This window comes from Rattus norvegicus, chromosome 4, assembly GCF_021556685.1.
Source record: "Rattus norvegicus strain SHRSP/BbbUtx chromosome 4, alternate assembly SHRSP_T2T, whole genome shotgun sequence".
NCBI lineage: Eukaryota > Metazoa > Chordata > Mammalia > Rodentia > Muridae > Rattus > Rattus norvegicus.
Genome location: NC_141537.1, coordinates 164041144 through 164056820, shown reverse-complemented (window position 1 = coordinate 164056820; position 15677 = coordinate 164041144). Strand labels below are relative to the sequence as shown.

Sequence of the window (15677 nt, the reverse complement as noted above, 5' to 3'; positions counted from 1 at the left end):
GTAGAGACCTAAAGTCCAAGAGAAGGGAAATACTCAGAGTGGGGTGGGTTAAGGATGGGGGTTGGAGGAACATCTCTTCAGGAGTAAAGAAGAGAGGGTATGGAGTGAAGAACTCTAGAAGGGGGAACAAGGAGGGGACAGCATTTGGAATATAAATAAATAATATAATTTAAAAAAGAGAAAAAAGAAAGTAGAGGTAACTAATACTGACGTGATTTAGTTTATGTTTAAGATGTGAGAACCGGCTCATACCTGAATACTTATTTAATATAGAACAGTTCATGATCTCCCAAGCAAAATATACCTCAGTTGTCATCATAGACGTCACCACACATTATGAACTGATGACGATTTTAGCAGATTGTTAATGATGCAGGAACTGTAGATAGCATGTTCTGTGTTCCTCATGATTGCTAGGACAAACTCTCTACCCAGGACACAAAACTACGGGCACTGTGAGGTGTAGCTGTTGAGTTTGCTACAAATCGACTTCCTCTTTATGTAGTCCTTGCCACTGCTTAACCCATTGTCACTCAGGAAACCATGTTTTTCTTCTCCTTTGATGGGAACCCTAAAGCAACAAGAAAGAAAAAAGATTTCTGCAGAGTCTGCCATTGCATTCACTCCTGCAATCACCTCTCTCATCTTCTCCACTTATGTATAATATGGATCAGAAGCACAGTCCACCGCACTCCCATACACTAGTTTTGAACCTAGGAATTTTTACATCATCAGGGGTTGACTTGATCAGGACACCTCTGTCACTCATTCATGTTGAACCCTGTAATGTGTGTATAATGTTCGCTGCCATGTTCATGTGAATGGAAGCAGTGGGTGGCCTCACAAGGGTGATTATGAGTGCTCTCTTGAACTATTCCACAGATGCATAAAACTGGAAGAAAATGCACCACTTAGTAAATTGCTGAAGGGTCTTATGGAGGTGACTGGTTCTGTGTTTTACTATTCCAGTGAAATGGGTCTGTTCAAAATGGCTGTGCTCACATTCAAGAACTGTCTCCAGTGCTCTTTAATGACAAGAACTTAGGGAGATTCTCAAAGTCCCTGGAGTCTCTACTTTTGTGACCAGGTAAAACCATGCAAACAGAGGACTGATAATTCTCAGATTTGCAGTTCTGAAGTGCCTTCCTAGGGATTTAGAGCCCTTGATGGCCAACAGCAGGCCTGGGTACATCACACAATGGAAGTTATAATCAACTAAAGATTTTCAAGAGGTGATACAGACAGTGTCTACCTTTGATGCCACGGTAATGATAAATATTTGGAGTGAAATAACAATCTCTAAATACGTCAAGGTGAAGGCTAACAAAAGGGAGAGAATCCAATTGATTTAAATTTGTCAGTAGGTGGAGTTTCTAAGGATTGGCCAATGCATGTGTGTCTGCCTACAGTCTAAAGGTTCATATTTTTCTTCCTTCTCAGTACATGACATTGGCTTTCAACTTTCATAGCCACAACACACACACACACACACACAAATCACAACACATGAACACAGTAGAAGAAAAACATTGTGAAAACATACAAGTTGTTATATGCAGTGTTGTCTGTCCACTTCCAAGGGTCTGCTGATGATTCTCTATGCAGGCCGATCCAGTAACCTGAACTCCCTTTGTATCTCTTTAGGAAATTCTGCCATAAAACACAAAAAGCTGAGAATGCATGTGTCTCTGTTTCAGATGATCCTGGAATCTCTCCACAGCTTCCTCTAGAGATAACAGGAGGGAGTAACTGAGGGGCACAGATTTGGAGCTGTACTAGTCACCAGTGGTCAGTGGATCCACTTGACATCTGTAATTCTAAAGACCCTCATTTGAACTAAAGTACCCAATGTAACAACATGTTCCTGTGTGGCCAGGAGAGGTCTGGGTTAACCTTCCACTGCAGTTATTAACAGTTGTCTCCTGTATACAACATGGGTCAGCTTAGAGGAAAACGCCCATGACCATGCGGTATCCAGTAAAATGGCAGATCTGACCTTCCAGCTGACTGTGAGCGCTGTGTGAGAGAATGTTTCCTGGATGTCTCAGGGCTCCAGTCAGGAGTCAAGCATCAGCAAATGACACACACTCACACGTGTCCCGTGTCTCCATGTGCGTGGGATGGGATCCTTCCTCATGCTTCAACTGTAACCTCTCTATCTCAAGGGAGAGCAATATGCAACAGAACAAACAGACAAACCAATCCCTGTCCACTTCTTACCAGCTCCTCCTCATTGTCAAATCGTGCTAGCTCAGCCTCTTGTTCCTTACAGAGGGTCTGGCTGAATGTCCAGTTCCTTGCCGTTTCATTAAAATAATAACATTTATTTCCAAATCCAATCCAGTTTCTCTGGCAAGCAGCATAGGTATTTACAGCTGAGATCTGTGGTGTCTTTTTTACTAAAATGCAGACAATACAAGGAATCATAACAAGCATGTCTTCTCTATGGATTACCCTCCTGAGCTCTGCTATGAGGTGTGAATTTGATTGTAACTTTCCTAACTGATCTCTAGGAGTCCTCTCCTAAGCATGATGCACCTTTATCTAAAGGCCTCACACCTTGGGCCTTTGTCCCATTCTCTCTCTGGTGCTCACTGACAGTAGGGTTCCCAGGAAGTGCATTTCTACAACAGCCTCACTCCTGAGCTTTGGATGACTGTTTACTACAGTAGGGATGGCTACAGCAGCAGGCACTCTGTATGGACAACTATTGACAGCCAGCCTACTAATTGGGGTTGCATTGAGGACTTTGCATAGATAGTGTATACAATGTGGACACGTTGCACTAAAGGATCATTCACATACATAAGAGGACAGTGCAAAATTTTATTACAGTATGCTGAATACTGTGGTACTAAAATCCTATAAATTTATTACCTCAGAAACTTTCAATTTAATACTTTCAAATGCAATTGACCCTGATTACTAAACCCATGGGTCATGGTGGGAGGCACTGTATCTTTCTGGCCATATTACTCTTCTCTGTCCTCACCTTTGAGATTTGCTCTTGTGATTCTCTGCCTTGCACAGTTCCCCCAGGTGTACCATGTCCCCTGCATCACTGTCTAGAGCCTGCTGGATGTCAGCTTCCCAGGGAGGCTGAGCCTGGCCTCCTGTGCACACCACAGCCTGTGTGTTCCTTCACTGCATCTTCCTGCTGGAACCTAAGTCCCCAGAGAACAGGAACTTGCAGTGTGTTTTCTCTGGAGCCCTTCCCACAATGCCTGGCTCACAGCGCTCAGTGAGTATAACTGACAATGTGGATGTGGACAGAGGGACGCAGGATTTGGAGAGTGAGTCACTCACCTGACAAAGCAATAGATAGAGCAATTACAACTACAGTGAGGGCCATGAACACTGCATAGCAACAGAGAAGCTTAGCAGCAGACTCAGTGGGGATGATTTTGGGAAGCATTCCTTCGAGCAGTTTTTCTGTAAAATATGAATATAATAATGCCAATTTCAATAATTTGTTGAGTAAAATAAAATAAATTCACCACAAACCTGCTTAACAATTGCCTATAAATTCCTGCAAGGCTTCTACCAACACTTTTAGAGAAGGCCCTGGTCTACAAAGGATGTCATTGGTAGAAAGAAGTCTAGAGAGGATGGAAACAGAGCTTCTGCAGGGACTCTTCTGCTGACTGAGGTCTGGGTGAATAGTGAAAGTTCAGTAGTAGAGGGAGTGGAGGTCCCAGTGAAACGCAAACAACTGAACTCTGGATGTGGATCCCTGAAAAGCACCCTAGTTAAAAGGAATAATGGAAATATTAGAAATAAACACTGATGTCATTAGACATATTAACAAAATCAGAAAAAAGGGGAAACTAGAAATATCTCAGTAAATACAGCAACATTATGTGGAAAATGGAAGTGCAAGGACCTTCCTCAACCTACAAAAGTTAAAGTCAAGACTAAGCCCAACTTCAGTCCACTTCATTCTCAGTGCTCGATTATGAATGTTTTCCAGCGATCGGGAGCAAGAGTCGGATGTCTGCTCATTACTCCTGGTAGCCTTTTGCCACCAGGTATTCACCAGGACAAAGAAACAGGGTCAGGTGTCTGGAGAATGGCTCAGCTGTGAGGATCACTGCACCTCTTCCACAGAACCCGGGTTCAAGTCCTACGACCCACAAGGTAGCTGACAACACTGCACGGCTCCTGTTCCGGGGCTCCATTGCCCCTTCTGACTTCTGTAGGCACCAGGCATTCATGAGATGCACAAACATGCAGGCAAACAGCCATGCACATGAAAGGAGTTTCTTTTTTTTTTTTTTATTAACTTGAGTATTTTTTTTAAATCAAGCAAGGATAGGAAGGGTTTATTTCTCTTATAATTCCACATCATAATTCATGATTGACAGAACTCATAACAGAAATTTAAACAGAGAAGATATGTGAAGGCAGAAGCTCATGCAGAGTCCACAGATACATGTTGCTTACTGGCTTGTTTTTTTTTTTTTTTTTTATTAACTTGAGTATTTCTTATATACATTTCGAGTGTTATTCCCTTTCCCGGTTTCCAGGCAAACATCCCCCTCCCTCCTCCCCTTCCTTATGGGTGTTCCCCTCCCCACCCTCCCCCCATTGCCGCCCTCCCCCCAACAGTCTAGTTCACTGGGAGTTCAGTCTTAGCAGGACCCAGGGCTTCCCCTTCCACTGGTGCTCTTACTAGGATATTCATTGCTACCTATGAGGTCAGAGTACAGGGTCAGTCCATGTATAGTCTTTAGGTAGTGGCTTAGTCCCTGGAAGCTCTGGTTGCTTGGCATTGTTGTACTTTTGGGGTCTCGAGCCCCTTCAAGCTCTTCCAGTTCTTTCTCTGATTCCTTCAACGGGGGTCCTATTCTCAGTTCAGTGGTTTGCTGCTGGCATACGCCTCTGTGTTTGCTGTATTCTGGCTGTGTCTCTCGGAAGAGATCTACATCTGGCTCCTGTCGGCCTGCACTTCTTTGCTTCATCCATCTTGTCTAATTGGATGGCTGTATATGTATGGGCCACATGTGGGGCAGGCTCTGAATGGGTGTTCCTTCAGTCTCTGTTTTAATCTTTGCCTCTCTATTCCCTGCCAAGGGTATTCATGTTCCCCTTTTAGAGAAGGAGTGAAGCATTCACATTTTGATCATCCGTCTTGAGTTTCATTTGTTCTAGGGATCTAGGGTAATTCAAGCATTTGGGCTAATAGCCACTTATCAATGAGTGCATACCATGTGTGTTTTTCTGTGATTGGGTTACCTCACTCAGGATGATATTTTCCAGTTCCGACCATTTGCCTACGCAATGAAAGGAGTTTCTTAAAGAACGAAAGAAGCTTTACACTTCTCAGAAACAGGTAAAACTCTTTCTCCTCATACGTGACATGGTTCCATCTACGTAAGAATTCTAACCCATCTACCAAAGACTACTGGATGTAAAAAATGTGTTTACAAAGCTGTAGGATGGGGTGTCAGTGGTAAAATCAGTTATATTTTCCTGTCAAGTGGAAATTAATATCTTAGCGCTCTTTACAGTAATGACAAAAAAACATAAAATTACAAATATAAAAATGGGATATTCATAATCAGCATAAGAAAGACTACATGTAAAGCCATGAAGAAATAAAGATAGAAGTTGGCTCAGTGGTTAAGAGTTAACTTGTTAACTTGTTATTGCAGAGGACCTGGGTTCAACTCCAGCAGCCATATAACAACTCCCACAACTCTGTAATTCCACATTCTGGAAATCTGACACCTTTTCATGACCTTGGTGGACACTAGGTATACACAAGGTCCGTAGATATCTATGCAGGCCCAACACTCACTCATGTTACATTTGGAAAGAAAATCAAAGAAAAGACGAAAGATATCAAGGTAGCTGTAAACATATAATGAACTGGGAATACACCATATTCTTCATATGTCAACAATTCCTGAACAAGTTTATATGTGCAACATATTCCTGGGGAGTGGTTACCTTCAGAAAAAAATGTAATAACACAAAATTATATGAAAAGTACTGTGAAAATTAAAGACAACAGAATATTCAAACATGATACTGAAAAGGAAAAGGTCAAAATCAGAAAAATCTCAGTGCCTAATCAGCCTGGTGCTATCAACAGAGTAGGCACTGAAACAACACAGCAGAAAACAGGACTCCAGAATGACATCAAACAGGTGTTGTCAACAGACACTTAACAGATGAATGATTTTTAAGCAGGGAAAGGGTGACATCGCTCCAGTATGTGCCCCTGAAACAACCTGCTGACTGACTGCTAAAAAAGGGAAGATTCAAGACCACTACAGTCCATCTGTGGACATATGACCCAAGCACAAAGCTTAATATTGTAAAGTCATTTGTTTTTTAGAAAAGTATGGGAGAATATTTGGGAACTTGACTTGGGCAAAAATCATTTCAGATAAAAGAACAAAATGACTGTGTGCTAGCAAGATGGTTAAACATTGATGTTGATGTAGATGTTGAAATAGATCTAACACCTTTTTGAGGCAAAATTGTGCAGCGACTACAAAGCTTTTGTCAGTGTAAAATATGGTACGCTCTCATCCTGCCCACATGTCCCCATGCTGGAAAGGACAGCCTGCATTTAAATTTCAAGTAATCTGTATGTGACTGTTTGCAGCAGCTTAAGGGTCCCAGTACAAATGAACATGTGTGACCATTGAAATATCCCCAAGGTGATGACAAGGTAAACCTCTCAACACAAGAAACTACTCCAACCACATGCCTGTGTGTGCCTTTTCTCATGCCACTTCCACGGGACAAATGTCCCATAGGCTCCTTACCCAAAAAGTCCATATACTAAGGCTGCCAGCAAGCTTATGCAAACTTGTGGTCAGAGAGCTACAGGATGAGGTCCCCTTGCAGTTTCCTATCAGCAGAGACCCCAACTGCCACTACTCGCTTCCTCCACTTACTTCTCTAGAAGTTTCTATGAGTTTTTCATAACCTCTCTATATAACATTTGCTGGTGAGATTCTTGAGAAATTCTGAATTGAGAGCACAGTTCTGCGTCAGCTGTGCTGTGGATACGGTCTCTCAGCATCTCCCCGAAGTGCTTGTTCCTGACAGGCTACTGCTAGGCACTGCACTGTGGGTGATGAGCAGAGGAGGTTGCTCTGACAAGATGGAGGAACTGAGGCAGGATTCTCTGCTTCATGGATCCACTGTATGGCATCTGCAAAGGTGAGTACTTAAGGCTGCAGCAGGGGAGCAGTGAGTGAGTCTCCAACAGACAATGGGGAGAGTAGGGGAGGGTAGGGGGTCTGCATATACTTTTGATATCATTGTTTTAGTCTTATTTATTTTAAGTGTAAGAATGCTTTTTGGCCTTTATGCATATGTACGTATGTATGTATGTATGTATGGATGGATGGATGGATGGATATATAGTATACTCCATGCATGCCTAGTGTTAGTGGAGCTCAGAAAATATGTTGGATCCCTGGAATTGGAGTTACCGGTGGGTGTGTGAGCCACCATATGGGTGCTAGAAATGAAACCCCAGTTCTCTGCAGGAGCAATAAATGCTCTCAATGGTTGAGCCAACTCTCCAGACTCTATATATATCTTGATGATGAATGTATGGTTATATGTTTTCAAAATTGAGGGAAAAGTATACAAGTGTATTAATTTTACTAAGTGCAGATTATAGTTTTTACAAAGTTTCCACTGACTTTAGCCATTGCATTTTGCTCATTTTCTCACGCCTAAAACACCGGGAAGCTTCTATCTCATGAACAAGGAAGAAAAAGGATACTTAGGATGAGAAGGCTTTAAGCACTGAACTGTGTGTGGCCTTTGGAATTTGGATCCACACAGAACTCTCACAATTCATTCTTAATAGTTATAAAAAGTATTTAAAGACAGCATAAGAACTTCTCATGTGCTCACTTCCTGACCAGAATTTCTCAGCCATGAGTTGCTGTGAGCAATGGAGTTTCCCCTGTGAGCGCTCCTCTGATATCCTCACACTCCCTACAGAAAGCACATCTTGGGAGATTTCTAAACCCCTTCATATTGTGAAGGACTGGTTTCATTGTGATTTCTACTTCTGCATCATGCTTTAAAAAATCTTTCTGAATCCAAGAAAACAGTGTAAACTCCTGTCTGATTTTAGTGATCTCCTCTAGGATAAACAATGTTGGAATTTCTGTGCCTGACTAATCTGTCTCAGCATGTCACCCAGGTGCACCCAGTTTGTCACAAAAGACATCGCCCCAACGTATGTTATGAATGCATAAAATTCCATTATATATGAGTTCACAGCTTTTCCACCCTCATCCACTGATAGATTCTGGTGTATGTTTCATCGGAGCCTCCGACTTGGCTGACATCCCCCATTGCCACCAACCCAGCTATGGCACCAAAAGCCCAGCTCAGCATTGCTGGCAGCTGTAGCAACCTTCTCCCCTAGCTAGGTGACCTCACTTGGGCATAAGCCCAGCTGTGGCAGACAGGTCATTTTCCTTCACCTACAATCTATACACAAACTTCCCTGTCACAGCCAGGGCAGGACTTCTTCCGTCTTGTCCCTTGAGACTGGTGCACTTGCCCTGGAGCTGTTGTGAAATAAATATGGTTTTCTACTTTTCATTTAGCTTGAATTGACTTATGGCATCAGCAGAGAAACCCATTAGTGTGTTCCACGAGCTGACTATTGTAAACAGTGTTACAACAAACAACAAACAAGCAAGTAAACACATCTCTTACCAGGGGCTGGAGGAGTAGAGAGGGAGTACACGATATTTTCTATAACTTGGTATCAGTTCTGGGGTTCAAAGGCACAGAAGGATGAATACTGCTCAGGTAATGTACACTATGTCTAAAGCCAGCCCAAGGGATTTTGAAAATAGTCATTACAATGAGCAAAGAGCATGATCATTAATTTTAATGTGTCAATCAAAACAACATTCCTACTCTGGCTTTGAACTGTTTGGACTTGCTCACCAGCAGGGGCTGCACTGGCAGGAGATGAAAAAGCCGCCATTTTAGAATTTCTCCATTTTAGAATTTCACCATTTTATGTTATTAGTCCGGGCTCTCTTAGGGCCCTCTGGTGGCCATCTAGACCCTAAGCCCTCAGAAGCACCTGGCTTATCTGAGAAACAATAGTATTTATTACTCATGAGATTTCTCTTTGGGTATTCGTCAGAGGAGGTGAAACATTAGAGAAGTTGTGCTGCTTTGAGAAAGCCTGGTCTGTAGACAGCAAATATAGTGACTTTCACAGAATTCAGTTGCTTTATGGACCTTGGCCACTGCTGTGAGGACCAAAATGTGGGTTGCCATTTTTAGCCCATAGAAGAGTCTGAGGAGCAAAGGAAATCTTTACTTTTATAAGTTTTCCCACCATAACAGGTGCTCTGACTTACTTTGAGAAATTCTTGACTTGGTAGAACCTGACAATGACTCAGAGGCAGAGGCAGAGGTAGTAGACGGACCACAGCTGCTACTCTGCCTCAAGGAGGTCTGTTCTTCATCCTGTGTAAGGGTCCTGGAGAGGTGTGGGGGAGGATCCTGTAGGTGTGCACTGGACGGCATTGATTACGTCCCTAGGATTCAAGGGAGACATGGTTAGATCTCCCTCCCCTTCAGCTTGTACCCTACCTCCCAGAACAGTGTTTCCAACCATCACAGCAGGTAGGCTGTCCAGTCTACAGGAGCTTGGCCTGAGATCCTAGGGCTGACACTAGGCCCTTGATCTAGAAATAATTGGGAACTCTGTGCTTCAAGAAATTCGCTATTTTATTCCTAATCAAAAATATTAAGTTGGGGGTGGATCATGTCTCAGCAGTAGAGAGCACTTGCTACCCTTGTAGAGAGAGGACTTGGTTCATTCCCAGCACCCACAGGGTGGCTCACAACTGTTGAAGTCTGCTTCCAGTAGATTCAACACTTTCTTCTGACCTCTGTGCATGCATGACGAGGCATGCCCGCAGTGCACACAGACATACAGGAAAAGCACACATAAAATATATGTGTTTTTAAGTTAAAGGGGAAGAGAGTTAAAGAATAAAATATAATTTTTTTTTCAAAATGGAGAGGATGCAGTTTTAAGTAGAAATCTTCAATGTTCTTTTCTCATTATTTATTATGAACATAAACTGTAGATGGCTTTGCAGGTTTGATAAATCTCACACCCCCACCCTACTGAAAAAAACCTGGGATACAATATCTAACACTAGGACCAAGATTGTTCGCTGAGGCCACAAGAGTGATTTAAGGCCAGAAAGACTATACCACACACCATTGTCCTAAGGAAGAGGGAGAATTTCTGACAGCTTGGAAGTTTGGGGAAGGAGGAATACCCCCCTACTGTGTGAGTCTGAAATGGGAGGTGGGGTTTGGAGGCAGGGCACTTGAGGTGTGGGCTGGGTGCCAGGATGAGACTGAGCCCATCCAAGGTCATCCAGTGAATCCTGGAAGAATCCGGAAACCTACTTAAAAGAGCCATTTTCCTGAGCAGAAGTAGGGAACTCAGAATCAAGTATGTGGCCAGGGCAGCAAGCCAGTGGAAAACTCGGTCATTCTGAAAGGGAAATTCTCCAAGGAAAATCTGAGGGAATCAGTAAGAGTGCTGTGCCAGGACAGGGTGCATGGGGCCAGGGGTGCAGGAGGGGGTTGGGGGTGGGAGGTTGGTGATGAAAATTTCAAACTTGACACTTTACAACACCTGCCGCTGCCCTCATGGCTGCTGCACTTTAATTACACTGAGTGATCACAGGAAATCCCAGCCTCACTGCTTCTAGGGTGCAAATTTATGGCACTTTCTGAAAGTGGAGTGCAAATTCCAGATGCCTGGGAAGAGGATACAACAAGTTTGCTGTTGGTTGCACTTCCTTCAAACACATTTAAGTAACAAACGCCACACTAGAAAAATACATAGGAAAAATACACCCCCTACAGAGCTCCCCACCCACCCACCCCAGCCACCACCCATCTATAAAACCCAAGGTGGCAGGCTAACAGGAGTGAGCTTCAGCTCCTTTCATGAAACTCCCTTCTCTCCCTTTAGTTTAGTTTACATTTCATTAAATACATACGGTTTTCTCCTGTTTCCAAGCAATCTGGGGAGGGAGGATCTGCACCTTCTTCTTGCTGAAGCAATGTGTCTCCGATGAATGAAAACATTGGAACACCCTGAGATCCTGTGGGTGGAGTTTTAAACCAGCTGACCTGTGATTGGGCTCCTACCTAGATCTGACCACAGGCTCCAGAAATGAAAATAGGGGGCGGGATCAATGACGGAAAAGCATGCTGTCCTGTAAAGGAAATAAACAGAACTGAGAAATTTTTCCGATTTTAACGGTACATGCTTTTTTTTTTTTAAATCGAAACCATTTTTATTGTGTGTGGTGCCAGGGATCAAACTCAGAGCCTCTTACCTCAGAACTGGCCAGTCTACCATTCATCTGTGCCATTGCACACCGGTCAGTTATATCTCTATTCACTTCAGAAATATCACTCAACCTTTCTCTCTTTTAGCCTCACCAAAACTTTGCTGTTATCAACAATTTCTTTTTTATATTATTAATTATTTTATATATTTAGATTTCAAATCTTGTACCCATTCCTGGTCTTCCACAAAACCATCAAATCAACCCCACTCACCTTTGCCTATAAGAGAGTTCATCCCCAGGCAACCTGCCCACTCCTGCCTCACACCTCTAGCATCTCCCTTTTTTGGGCATCAAGCCTCCACAGGACAAAGAGCCTCCCCTCCCACTGATGCAGGATAAGGCCATCCTCGGCTACATATGTAGCTAGAGACATAGACCTATCCATGTATACTCTTTGGACTGTGGTTTGGTCCCTAGAAGCTCAGGGAGTGTGAGGTCCAGTTAGTTAATACTGTTGTTCTTCCTATGGGGTGGCAAGACCCTTCGGCTCCCTCAGACCTTCCTCTGACTATTCCATTGTGACTCCTGGCTCAGTCCAGTGGTTGGCTCTGAATATCTGCATCTGTCTTAGACAGGTATTAGCAGAGACCCTCAGAGGACAGCCACACCAGGCTCCTGTCTGGAGCACTTCTTGGCATCAGCAACAGTATAGGGGTTTATTGTGTGTAGATGGAATGGATCCCAAGGTGGGGTGGTGTCTGGATGGCCTTTCCTTCAGTCTCTGCTCTGTTTTGTGTCCCTGCATTTCCTTTAGACAATTCTCGGTTAAAAATTTTGAGATAGGTGTGTGGCCCCATACCTCAACTGGGGGTCCATGTCTACCGAATGGCGGTGCTCTCCTGAGGTTCTACCTCCCCACTATTGGGAATGTGGCTAATGTCATCCCATCCTAGGAGCCTCTTGCATCCCTGGATCTAGCACTTTCTTGTGGTTTTCCCTCCTCCCTCCGTTCCCCACCACACCCCAAGTGCTACGTATTTCTATTCATTCTCCTGACCCTCTGGACTACCCTCCTGTCTCTTCCCATACCTGATCCTGCCATCCCTTTTTTCTTCCACCTCCCCTCTCCCACCCATTCCCTTCCTCCCTCTGCCTCTCATGATTATTTTGTTTCCCCTCCTAAGTGAGATGGAACCATCCACACTTTGGCCATCTTTCTTGTTGATCTTCATATGGTCTGTGAGTTTTATCATGGGCATTCTGAGCTTTTGGGCTAATAATCACTTATCAGTGAGTTCAGACCATGTATATCCTTTTGGGTTTGGGTTACCTCACTCAGGATGGTATTATCTAGGTCTATCCATTTTCCTGACAAATTCATGAAGTCCTCATTTTTAATTGCTGTGCAGTGTTGCCTTGTGCAAATGTAACACATTTTCTGTATCCATTCGTCTGTTCAGGGACATCTGGGTGGTTTCCAGCTTTTGATTTTTATACAAAAGGCTATTATCAACATAGTTGAGCAAGTGTCTTTGTGGCATAATGGAGGACCTTTTAGATATATACCCAGGAGGGATGTAGCTGGTTCCTTAGGAATTCCACCAGCAATAGAGGAGTGTTCCTCTCCCTACACATCCTCACCAGCATCTGCTCTTCCCTGAGTTAGACGTTCTGATTGATGAAAGGGAGAATCTCAGAGTTGTTTGATTTGCATTTCCCTGATGAGTAAGGATGTTGAACGTTTTTTTAGGTGCTTCTTAGCTCTGTACCCCCTTTTTTTCATTGGGTTAATTTCTATTTTTTGAGTCTAACTTCTTGAGTTCTTTGCACATTTTAGATATTAGCCTTCTATCAGATGTAGGGCTGGTAAGGATCTTTTTCCCATCTATAGGTTGTCGTTTTGTCCTACTGAAAGTATCCTTTGCCTTACAGAAGCATTTCAGTTTCTTGAGGACACATTTGCTGATCTTTGAGCCTCAGTCATTGGTGTTCTGTTCAGGTAATTTCCCCCTGTTCCAGTGTGTTCAAGGCTATTTCCCACATTTTTTCTGGTAGATTCATTATACCTCATTCTAAGTCTGGAGGACTTAAACTTTGTACAAGGAGATAAAAATGGATCAATTTGCATTCTTCTACATACAGACCCCCAGTAGACCAGCACTATTTGTGGAAAAGGCTTTTTCCCACTGTATGGGTTTGAATTCTTTGTCAAAGATCAGGTAACCCTAGGTGTGTGGGTTTATTTCTGCATCTTCATTTCTGTTTCACTGATCAACTTCTCTGTCTCTGCACTAAGGCCATGCAGGGTTTTTGGGTTTGTTTTGTTTTTTTTTGTTTTGTTTTGTTTTTGTTTTTTTTTTATCATTAATGCACTAATCAGGGACAGATATGTCCCTAGTCAAATGATCTTTAATAAGGAAATGGCCTTAAATATCATATTCTGTGGAATTCTCAAGCCTTTGAAGACTATATACCTATGTAAATTATATCCAAACTGTTAAACCTTAAATATTCTTAGTCATTTCTATTTGAGTAAATTAAAAACATTTTATTGTAATTAAATAAGAATATAATCTAAGTATGTGTTTTCTATCTGGCATTTAACTTTCATTACTCAATCAACATGAAGCGTTTATATCAGTTATTAGAAGGACTGGGTCTAAGCCTTATATTCTATGTAAGTTGCATAAGCACAAGTACTGTCAAAGAGTAACAACATTAATTTCATATTTTGCATCAATATAAGAAATTCACGAGTTCCGGCATAGGGTGCGTCGAGCTCGGTGATGAGGCCTTCTTCCACCCGGGCCCTCCATGGCCTCGGCTTGTGCCAGGTGAGCCGTGGGGGGCCCGGGAGCACCCTCGGTCCCCGTCCTACGGACCCCAAGAGCCCAAGCCCTCGCGGTAGCCACCGACCGGGCCACTTCGCGATTCTGCAGGGACTCTTTTGGCAGCGATGTGCCTGAATGGTGGCAGCCTCTGCGCGCGGCCTCCACTACTACACCGCCCCCCTACTGTCCAGGGTCGGGCCACGGAGAAGCCCCAGCTAGGCCTTCGAGGACATCTCCCGGTGGCGGCGAGCATGGCATGGCGGGAAGAATGGCGACCACCTGACAGCCAAGGCTGGCCCTTCGGGGCTTCTGCAGCCTGAGACGGCGGGCGCGCAAGAACACTCGGCCATCCCTGGGAGGGAACCGACCCTGAACGAGCGCTCAGACCTGAATGAACAGAGGCCTCGATGGGACTGGACGAAGGTGAGAGGGCCCCAAATAGCGGCGAGAGGAACGATCGATTGTTGGGCCGCGGGTCTTCCTTCCATCCTAGAGAAGCCGGGACGCGACAATCGCCTGTGGTCAATCGGAAACGCTGGCGAAGACTTACCTGCCGCCGTAGAAGGCCTGTGTATATAATATGAAAAAGCTGCTCTCAACCTTTCCCCCGACCCTTTTTAGATTGTTGGCTAAATCTGGACATGTAGCTGTGGAGATTGCCGACGTAGGGTAGAGATAGAAGATCACACGTGTACCCAGTCGTCATAAAAAGAAGATCGGAGACTCGTCTTCTACAAGGGACTTTGAAATGGAATTGTTGAGGCCGCCTCTAGAAAGACCCAGGAGCGACACTGGTTCCTGTTTGTTCAGTAGTTTAGAGGACCCAGCAGGAGGAAGAAGAGGTCCGGAGCCCGATTGGTCGTGTGAAGAAGATCTCTCTCTCTCTCTCTCTCTCTCTCTCTCTCTCTCTCTCTCTCTCTCTCTCTCTCTCTCTCTCTCTCTCCCTCTCTCTCCCTCCCCCCCCATTGTATTGTGTATACATTTTATTCCTCATTTCTTACGCCCCCCCCCATCTTATGTGTGTGTGTATTTGAGTGTGTTTGAGAATGTCAGGTTTTTTGGAAATGTTTTTCTAGCTGCTCTGAAGTGCCTGACATACTTTATAAGTAGTAGTAAAACCTTTTCGTTAGGATTCATTTGAAATAGTGTTTGGAGAGGAATAGCCCAACCTCTCCTGAGTTGACCGCATTGTGTTTGTGCCCTGGTTCCCAGAAGGAAATCCAGAGTTCTAAGCCATTGTGGTCCGTGGGTGGAAAGGGAACCGCTGTCCCATTTCGTTTGGCTTTGCTCTGTACATAGTGTATGTAAAGGATAAAGGGGTCCTAATTTACAACATCTAGTCACTCTAGATGTCAAAGAGGTTGCCAGTGTATGACAAAGTAGAATTGGTGGAACAATGCACTTTTTTTTTTACATTTTGTGTTAAAGAATTTTTAATTACTCTTGTTACATGTGTGCCATTTACTGGACTGCTGTGTACATAGTGGACAACAGTCCTTATTGAAACATC

At 43.7% G+C, this 15677-nt stretch overlaps 1 protein-coding gene across 2 annotated transcripts; it reads right to left on the bottom strand.

The window, feature by feature from the left end:
* Positions 1–249: 249 nt before the first annotated feature.
* Positions 250–15019, bottom strand: Clec2d2l3 (C-type lectin domain family 2 member D2 like 3). Of its 2 annotated transcripts, none has more exons than NM_001024337.1 (7): positions 14718–15019; positions 11040–11258; positions 9369–9548; positions 3307–3432; positions 2221–2399; positions 1544–1650; positions 250–571 (listed from the first exon to the last, which is right to left on the bottom strand). In NM_001024337.1, the coding sequence occupies exons 3-7, from the start codon at positions 9535–9537 to the stop codon at positions 445–447; spliced, it is 708 nt and encodes a 235-aa protein (NP_001019508.1). In that variant the 5' UTR covers positions 9538–9548; positions 11040–11258; positions 14718–15019; the 3' UTR covers positions 250–444. The 2 variants fall into 2 exon arrangements, with proteins under 2 accessions (NP_001019508.1, XP_087515051.1); XM_087658925.1 differs by having other exon boundaries at positions 11191–11258; positions 14718–14806.
* Between the last annotated feature and the right edge of the window lie 658 nt (positions 15020–15677).